The 10,111-nt window shown below is 42.1% G+C and overlaps 1 protein-coding gene across 1 annotated transcript; it reads left to right on the top strand.

Moving 5' to 3' along the window:
* The first annotated feature begins 1,464 nt into the window (after window positions 1–1,464).
* Window positions 1,465–9,898, top strand: LOC120713926 (UPF0481 protein At3g47200-like). The gene is made up of 6 exons (XM_039999884.1): window positions 1,465–1,574; window positions 3,430–3,552; window positions 3,939–4,055; window positions 4,436–4,561; window positions 4,666–4,707; window positions 8,355–9,898. The coding sequence occupies exons 1-6, from the start codon at window positions 1,496–1,498 to the stop codon at window positions 9,791–9,793; spliced, it is 1,926 nt and encodes a 641-aa protein (XP_039855818.1). The 5' UTR covers window positions 1,465–1,495; the 3' UTR covers window positions 9,794–9,898.
* The last annotated feature ends 213 nt before the right edge of the window (window positions 9,899–10,111 follow it).

Raw genomic sequence — 10,111 nt, 5'->3', positions numbered from 1 at the left:
GCCCGCGCAGCTTTTTGTCCTGGTTGGAGCCACCAACCGGGACCAAAGGCCCACCCTTTTATCCCGGTTGGTGGCTCCAACCGGGACAAAAGGCCCCTGTCCCCCGCTGGCCCGGCTAGCCGTTGGACCCGGGACAAAAGCCACCTATTGTCCCGGGCCCAAAAGCTGCCGAGATAAATGGCCTGGAACAAATGCCTGTTTTGTAGTAGTGGGCACGCCCGTCAGACCCTTGTCCCTCTTGTCAAAATAGCATCATGGCTATTCAAGTTGTGCAACGGGGAAGGGATGCGGCAGCAATTGCTTAGAAACAAATATCTCAGCACTAAAACTTTAAGCCAGCTCTGTAAGAAAGCAAGAGATTCACACTTTTGGTCGAGCCTCAAGGGTGTGAAAGATCAGTTCCTAAATCTTGGAAAGTTCAAGCTAAATAGTGGCAGCCAAATAAGATTTTGGGAGGTCATATAGTTCTTTTGTTATCCGATTTGGAAGGGGTACGTCCTCCCGGCCTATAAATATAAAGACTATGGCCGATTGATGGTTTTCTAACCACAATCGAATCAATATAAGTCTCTTTATCCTTTTTTCCAAACCCTAGCTTTTCCAACCCCTTTGCTGTTATTCTTGCGTCTAGACAGCGTTTGAAGGCGTCTTGGGTGGCCTGCCGACTCCAAGACAACCCTAGATCTCCTAGCTCCGATGGGGTCCCTCCCGAGCTTGGGATTTTAGGTCGACGCATGATCTCTGCTCTGACTGGTCTGACCGGTCGAACTAGGCGGTCTGACCGGTCCTGCGTGGGATTTCGCTGGTGATTGATCATTGCGATCCGTGTATTCTAGCACTTGTGTGTTGACTATATTAGCGTCAACACTAGCACGGTGGCCATGTGTTGCCACACCACACCCTAGGAGGTAGGGGTGAACTTTCATATCTCGTTGTACAAGACGGAGCCGAATAGGCTGCAGTTACAATAGGGAGCCGAATAGATACTATTTATATGTAATAATTGCTACGCGTCAACCGGATTTACATCAGACCACCAGGTATGTGCTCTTTCACTCTGTGTACAGGCGGTGCTATGATCGTGGAGGCATTGATTGTCCGGGTTCTAATTGAGATTCTCATTGATTTGTCCAGATTTCGACTATAATTTCGATTGATTTGGCGCGGGTTCCGATTAGAATTCTGATTGACAGACCAAAGAATCATTATTTGCTTTAGAAATAGTAGAGTTAGATTAGTCGATTGATTGATTCATCCAGTACTGGTATGCTAAACCAACTAACCAAGTCAAGTATTATTCTACCTTTTAACCGACCAAGCAAAGTATTCTTCTTTTCAACCGACCAAGTCAAGTATAAATACTTACTTTTCATGTCAGAAGGCCTAGCTGTTTCTTATCTGAAAGAGGTAAGCAAATATTCCTCATCCGTACGCAGAGCTGGTTTCTCCGACGATATATATAGAGAGAGGAGCATCTGCCATTTGATTATCATTCATGGCAGTTGGTTCACCGTGCTTAATTTCAGTACGAGAAGCAAAGCGATCGTGCTTAATTTGGGGCCTTCGTCATAAAGGTAATCAAGATATGTCTACCTCATTTGTGTATATAATTACAAATGATTAAGAAAAAAATATCATAGGTTTGATGCATTTATTAACTTAAAATAGCGCACTATGGCACCACATTAATTTAATAGCTTTGTTCAGAATTAATTTAGTTTCATTTAGTCTCATTTATAATTTAAGACACAACTTCGTCATTGGAGGAAAAAAAAAGCCGTGAATCAGAATTTAGAATCTTCTACTTTTGATTAAAAAGAAAAATAACGGTAATAGAAGCAACTTCGACGAGACACCGAACTGGCTTCACAAGGTTTTAATTACGAGCCTACCATGAGATCTACCATTGCATGCAATAGCTTAGCTAAGTAATAGAATGGAAAAGTGCCACAACCTATTCATGGTCCAGGGACGACAGTACATTGGTAGAATTTATAACTCTGAAGTGGGCTAGCTAGTAAAAAACAACCACCTCTTCCCTCGGGCCTCATCTACGTAAGTCAGTTTCACTTGGAAGAGGACTTTTGGCTGTCCATTTTTGCAAGCTTCATTCTGTGTCTTGACTCATGTTTGGGATAATAAGCCTTCAATAATATAGGGAAAAAGGTCCATCTTAGCATTTAAAGCTTCACTGTTTGCTGGTTTTCTTTTCATATGAACCCAAAAGATTTACTTGATTACTCTAATAACCACTCCGTCCCTAGCCGCCACCACCTTTCTATTATCTATTGTTTATCCAACTTACCTTGGCCTTTATTTGTTTTATCCAACATACTTTGGCCATGTAAGCCATTAAGGAGCTTGATTTCCTCTTCGGCTAGTTATTGTGACGATAAACAGAGATATTCGAGAATTAGTAGCAGAATTTTCATGCCCCATTTGTAGAGAAAATGTTGCAGGTCTGTCATATAGTTTGTAATAATTGTGTTTTGGAGCTTTCCACGGAAGACGCGAGTATCTTAGAACGTACCATTCTCTCCATTTCTTTTTTTATTTTTATTTTATATTCTCATATAGCTGCACAAGAGATAACCCACGTACTGGCTCGACCGGAGCCAGTTTGTGTTTTTACTCCACCCGGGCCTCTCTTTGACTTTAAAGTTTGACTCCCTTTGCATAAGCTACATACATATAGTCAGTTCAAAAGAATTGTGAGGAAACAATGCAAATTGATGGCTCGCTCACTAGGCTGTTGTCTAGCTTGCAAGTCTTGTAATTAGCATATAGCAATCCTATAAGGGAATTTGCAGTTGTGAAGGGGGTTGTAGTCCAGTTGCCAATAGAGTATTAGGAAAGTCATAGGGAATTTACAATTTGAATTGCAGTGCTAACTAGGCCCTTATAGAACATTATAAACGAAGTTTTGGCTACATATGGATATCTTTTTGTGATGGCTTCCTTCCGGTGGATGCAAACAGGTAATGGCCATTGGGGAGCCAATGAGCTCATGGCGCAGTGGCAAAGGCCACTGGCCGGGAGGCTTCCACCAAGGGTTCGAACCCTGGGTGCGGCACCTTAAACTTCAGGGGTCTCCCTTGGGGTATTTCTTTTAAAAACAAAATGGCCATTGGGGAGGCAGAATAGTATCATGAACAATATACAATACTATGCTGATGATATACTATTTTTGCTATAAATGAAATGTTTTTATTCTACTACAATACTAGGGTAGGCAGAATAGCATCGATGCAAATTCATTTTATTTCATGGCACTACAGAACTGCCCTACTTATACATATATAGTTCCTTTCGAATAAAATATATCCAGCAACTGACTTTATAGACGCCCCGAACAGGTGAACTTACTTCTATTTTATCGTGTCCAAGTACTTAATGAAGATTTCATGCAATTCTGGCTATGCTTTTCAGGACCACAACCTGCTGGGGCGCGTCGCTCATCAAAAATGGTTGACCATTTAGAGCTAGATGCTGCTGCAGGAATGCCCGTAGTAGGTGCAAGCCCAGTGGATCCTCATCCTCCCCCACTCCAAGGTATAAGTTCATTCCATGGGCACTTTTGATCCAAAGCTAAGAAACTATTTCATCCCAAAAAGAAAATTAAAGTAGCTTTTTTACTGGGCTTATAGAATGTTCATGAATTATACTAACGAGATATATCATAGTTGGATGTATCTCATGGAACGATTTTATAGTCATAACTCCTGATCACTGAAAAACTAGCAAGGTGCCCTCTAGTTACACAGAGCTGGTTTATCTGACTTTATAACTACAGAACTGCCCTAGCTATATAGTTGCCTTCGAATAAAATATATCCAGCAACTGATTTCAAAGAAGCGCCAAACAGGTGAACTTACTTCAACTTTATCGTGTCCAAGTACTTAATGAAGATTTCATGAAATTTTGGCTATAATTTTCAGAACGACAACCTGCGTTGCCTCACTCACGAAAAATGGATGACCATTTAGAGCTACATGACGCTGCAAGAATGCCTGTTGGTGCACGCCCAGTGGTTCCTCATCCTCCTCCACTTCAAGGTATAAGTCATTCCATGGGCACTTTGATCGAAACTAGCTATTCCATCCCAAAAAGAAAATTAAAGTAGCTTTTTTACTGTCCTTATAGAATGTTCCTGAATTATTACTAGGGAGATATATTATAGTTGGATGTATCTCTTCAAACAATTTTATAGTAACTCCTGAGTACTGAAAAACTAGCAAGGTGCCCTAGTTACACAGAGCTGGTTTCTTTGACTTTATAACTAGAACTGCCCTTATTATATATTATATAGTTGCCTTCGAATAAAATATCTCCAGCAACTGACTTTATTGAAGCGCCGAACAGGTGAACTTACTTCAATTTTAACGTGTCCAAGTACTTAATGACAATTTCATGCAATTCTGTCTATGATTTTCAGAACGACAACCGGCGGTGTGGCCGTTTACTAGATCACGAAAAGTAGATGACCATTTAGAGCTAGATGACGCTGCAAGAATGCCCGTAGGTGCACGCACAGTGATTCCTCATCCTCCTCCACTCCAAGGTATAAGTCCTTCCATATTTCCATGGGAACTTTGATCCAAAGCTAGGAAACTAGCTATTCCATCCCAAAAAGAAAATTAAAGTAGCTTTTTTCTGTCCTTATAGAATGTTCCAGTGATTCCTCATCCTCCTCCGATCCACTCCAAGGTATAAGTCATTCCATATTTCCATTGGGCACTTTAATCCAAAGCTAGGAAACTAGCTATTCCATCCCAAAAAGAAAATTAAAGTAGCTTTTTTCTGTCCTTATAGAATGTTCCTAAATTATTACTAGGGGAATATCATATATAGTTGGATGTATCTCTTGGAATGATTTAATAGTAACTCTTGAGTACTGAAAAACTAGCAACGTGCCTTAGTTACACAAACTTTATAAAAGTGGCGAACAGGTGAACCTACTTTAATTTTATCGTGTCCAAGTACTTAATGAAGATTTCATGCAATTCTAGCTATGGTTTTTAGAACGACAACCGGCGATGCAGCCGGTGCCTTGCTCACAAAAAGTGGATGACCATTTATAGCTAGATGACGCTGCAAGAATGCCCGTAGGTGCACGCACAGTGATTCCTCATCCTCCACTCCAAGGTTAAGCCATTCCATGAGCACTTTGATGCAAACCTAGGAAACTATTCCATCCCAAAATGAAAATTAAAGTAGTTTTTTTACTGAAAGAATTTTACAATGGTTGAAACAAATAAGGATCGTCCATCAGGCTGAAATCGACAGCTAAGACATAAGGGTACCTACAAAAAGGTACCAATTGGTACCAAAATAGGAAAGGTACCTCTCGGTACCCCCTAGTACCTTACCAAAATAGGAAAGGTACCTCTCGGTACCACCTTGTACCTTTCCAACCACCGTAACAACCTTTTTTTTACTGTCCTTATAGAATGTTTCTGAATTATTATTACTAGGGAGATATATCATAGTTTGATGTATCTCTTGGAATGATTTTATAGTAACTCCTGAGTACAGGAAAACCAGCAAGGTGACCCACGCAAATAGGGTTGGCAGCTAGTTATTTTTACTATAATGTTTATATAGTTTTTTAAATGAATAATATTTTTTGCATAGTTTTTAATTGAATAATTTTTTTTGTTTGCCGATAGGTCATTTATATGTCTGGTTGTAATTGTTCTCTAGCTCTGCTCCCCATTTCACCACCCCCCCATTGCATTAACTGACATCCATAAAACTGTCGTTAACCATTTCTTTGACATGAAGCTATTGTCATCTCCATCTATTTTTCTGCTTTACTGCTCATATCCAATCTTTCCTACTAATTCTGGTGCATTTTCCTTGCACCGGAGGGTGGCCACATCACCCCAAATCACCTGAGCCGTCAGATCGGCCGATCCGACGGTTAGGAATAGTTGGGGACGTAAATTTTGCAAAAAAACGAACTTTAGTGAGATCAACCCACAGTCCATGAACGACAATTTTGCAAAAGAGACCCTAGACTTTGTCGATGTCAATTTTACAAAAGACCCCCTGAACTTCGACGAAATTAACACACACTTTATTGACGGCAATTTTATGAAAAACCCCTGGATTTGGGTAAAATCAGCCAGCACTCTGTCTACATCACTTTCACATAAAACCCCCTAAACTTTAGCGAAATCAATATGCACTCCACAGACATCAATTTCACAAAACCAACCTCCTTAATGTGTATCGGTGACGGGTTAAATCGCCTCCCACACTTGCACACTGCATATACCACAACATCAACACCTATGATGGACTGCCACATGCATGATTTCTCGCTACAGACGCATGGACGATCCATGGACACATTTCAACGCTCCACACCTCACACGTATACATTTAACAACCCAAGTCAAATTTGATTAAACCCGCAACAAAACTTTGTAAGTACTGATGTATACGTTCATGACGAGCCTCTCGAGGGCGCCAACGGCGCGGTATTTTTCTAGTGGCTCTATAATTTTTTATGAAGCCAAATTAAGATAGCTTTCGACTCTGTTCCTTACTAAATTGTTTTCCAATTACATTTACATAATTGTCTTGCGCATAAGCTCTCTTGAATGTTTAACTTTTCAATTATCATACTCATCTCTTTACTGAAAACACCAGGAACGTTGTCCATCGTCAGACTTTTTATTATTATAAAAGTTCCATCTTTGTCGGACTTTGATTTATTTATTTTCATAAACAAATTTTTATATCTTATTTATGTGCAATTTGATTTCTTATTTTCAGTCTTTATTTTTCTATTTTTATTATTTCATTGAATATTATTTTTTTGTATTCATATCTTTTTATTTACAAGTTATAGGTAGAATTTTGGTCCAGTGCTTGGTGAAGTACATCTGGCTAGCCAAACCATTTTAGAGTGAGACAGGTAGTGGCAGCTTTTGTTTTTATTATTTTTCCGAACCATCCTATGGGAAACATTGATGGTCAGCCCGTGTATCAGCCCTTCTTCAGCCCCGCTTTGTAATTTCGGCCCAGTTTGGTTTTTTAAGTTTAAGTCATAAGTCCCGTCACATCTCATATTTAAACACCAATTAGAAGTACTAAATATAAATTTATTGCAAAACTAATTTCATAAGTCGTGACTTAATTACGAGACGAATCTATTAAACCTAACTAGTCCATAATTTGACCACTAATTGCTATAGTAATTATCCGCTAATTGTGCATTAATTATACTTAATAGATTTGTCTAGAACCCTAATTGCAACTTATGCAATTAGTTTATATTAAGTTGGCATCCGAACATTCGAATTCACGTCCGAACATTCAACGTGACTGCTACTTAAAAAACCAAACAAGGCCTTAGGTTTCACCATGGTTGTCTTGTCCCCACGACTCCTCCAACTGCGCAGACTGTACAGCACGCCCATCGCTACTCTCCCGTCCTCTGCTTCCCTTGGGCCTTGTTTAGTTGCACCTCATAAAGTTTTTGAAAGGAAATTTTTGCACATTTGAAGTATTAAACATAGACTAATCACAAAACTAATTACAGAACTCGTCTATAAACTAATTACTGTAGCAATTTATTGTCTAATTATGGCCTAATTAGACTCATTAGATTTGTCTTGTAATTTACAAGCAAACTATGCAATTAATTTTTTATTTCGTCTAGATTTAATACTCCATGCATATATCGCAAGATAGTTTTAGAATTTTAAATTTTGCATCTAGACAAGGCGTTGATTGGAGTTCCGAACGGACATGACTGTTCCTACTCCCTAGGCGCTGCCCCTAGGCAGCGAGGCAGGCAACAGGCAAAAGCCCAGCTCCCCACTGCTGCTGGCTGCACTATGAGTCTCCTCTTTGTTGCTTGCTCTGCCCATTGTTGACCGATTGATTAATAAACTAATATTTAGTTTTTCATTTGGTTACCATGTTTTGGAGAAGGATTAAGGAATCGTTCCTTTTCTTTTCTCTGTTGCGTTCGACGTTCAGGTGGGCTTGTGAATACTTCTGTCAGTATTATGCAGTTTTCTTTTTATTCAAACTTGTTTTTCATTGTTTTAACATCTTCTAACTCTTACGATTCACTTCCTTACCATTAGATCTTCATATCATTCAACTTTATTTATATATTCATTTCTCTTTTCCTGACTAATATCGATAATTTACTATAAATCAATCTGGGCCGTTCAGACGGTGCATATTCTTGTTTGTTTCCTTTTTTCGGTTAATCTTATTTTTCTATATCCTTTCACTAAATGTGAGGGCTCCTTTTAATATTATTGTACATAATTAGGAGATTTGAGAGTATATATATTATATATAATTATGTCTATACTCACTTGACTCAGGCATGGAGCATGTCTCGCAAGACTACGTGAAGCATGTGGAGATGCAGATTAACAGCGTGCTCCTTCCAAAATATGGCACTGATAAGTCAGAACACCCACCAACCATCTATAAGGTTCCCGAGGAGATCAAATATGGAAACATGCCTGCCTACCTCCCCATTGCCGTCGAGATCGGCCCATTTTGGCGCTATGGCAACGTATTTTGCCGGGTCGGCGACGCTGATAAGTTCCAACGACTTCAGGCCTACAAATGGTGTTGCATTCGCCGGCTCATCGGGAGGCACCACCTTCTCCACGAGCGCGAGAGGACGCCGGCTCTCCTTCACCGGTGCCTCAACTCTTTGAGGAGCCTAGAGCCACGCATCCGAGCATCCTACCAAATGGATTTGAAGTCATCATATGATGCCGACCTTGTTCTCAACATGTTGCTAGATGGATGCTTCATCCTTCAGCGCCTTCTCAAGTACGCGCACATAGCAAAAAGAGAAGCAAGTAGAAAAGAGGTCGAGATCGAGGACGAGGACGAGGATTGGACCCAGGTGTTCGGCAGGTGCTGGGTCTGGGGTTTTGTCACAAACGACCTGCTGCTGCTGGAGAACCAGATCCCTTTCTTCGTCGTGCAAAGCTTGTTCCATGACCTTCGGACCGACCCCGACGAGAGCAGCGACATCCTCGTAGCCGGCGCCCTGCGCCTCTTCCGCTCCCTCCGGCCACAGCCCCTGCCCTCTTTCCACATCGCCTGCCACGATGTGCACCACCTGCTACACCTCTTCTACCTCTCCGTCGTTGGCCTTCCAGCAGCCGGGACGCCATCGGGGCGTGACAACGACCTCCGCAGGTACGGGACGCCACCGTCGGAGCTCTCCCAGTGGATGCCATGCGCCAGGGAGCTGGAGGAGGCCGGCGTCAAGCTCCAGGCGAGAGAGGGCGGCGGTGCATCAATTAGCTTCCTCGACGTGAGGTTCAACGCCGGTGTCCTGGAGATCCCGGTGCTGCATCTGTACGACAACAGCGAGCATCTGCTGCGCAACCTGATCGCCTTCGAGCAGACCTACCCGCTCACGCCGGGCCGCGTCACTGCCTACGCCGTTTTCATGGACTGCCTCGTGGCCTCGCCGGAGGACATGCGGCTGCTGCAGCTCAGGGGCGTGCTGACCAACCAGATGAACGGTGTGCGGGACAAGGACCAGACAGGGTTCTTCAGCGACCTCTGCCATGGGGTCCACGTGTCCAGCGACCGCAACTACCTCGCCGGCGTGATCGCGGAGGTGAACAAGTACCGGCAGGCAAGGTGGCCACGCTGGCGCACGGCGCTGGTGCGCAGCTACTTCAGCAACCCATGGGTGGCCACGTCGCTTGCCGCCGCTGTGTTCCTGCTCGCCCTGACCTTTATTCAGGCCTTCTTTGCTGCCTACTCCTACTTCAAGCCGCCCCATTGAAGTGGATGCTGGAAGTATATATGTGCCCCATCGTCCTTATCAAACTGGATCACCAGCGCTGGCCCCCCTTCAATTTGCTCAATGTTTGTATTATTATTATTATTATTATCACGTCTTCTTGGCATTTGATTGGCAGACATACATACTAACCATATTTGAAAAGCTACTTGAGGTACCCTGCACCAAAATGTGCAACTTTCCCTGAAAATAATTCAGACAAAAAAAATCAGCAGAAGCGACATCAAGTGGTGGAATTCCTAACTTATTACAAATTATACGACAGTTTGGTAGGAGAACTAACCATAGAGTTCGATCCAG

Source organism: Panicum virgatum, chromosome 6K, assembly GCF_016808335.1.
Source record: "Panicum virgatum strain AP13 chromosome 6K, P.virgatum_v5, whole genome shotgun sequence".
Lineage (NCBI taxonomy): Eukaryota > Viridiplantae > Streptophyta > Magnoliopsida > Poales > Poaceae > Panicum > Panicum virgatum.
The sequence above is the reverse complement of the archived record's forward strand: the minus strand, read 5'-3'. Positions and strand labels throughout refer to the sequence as shown.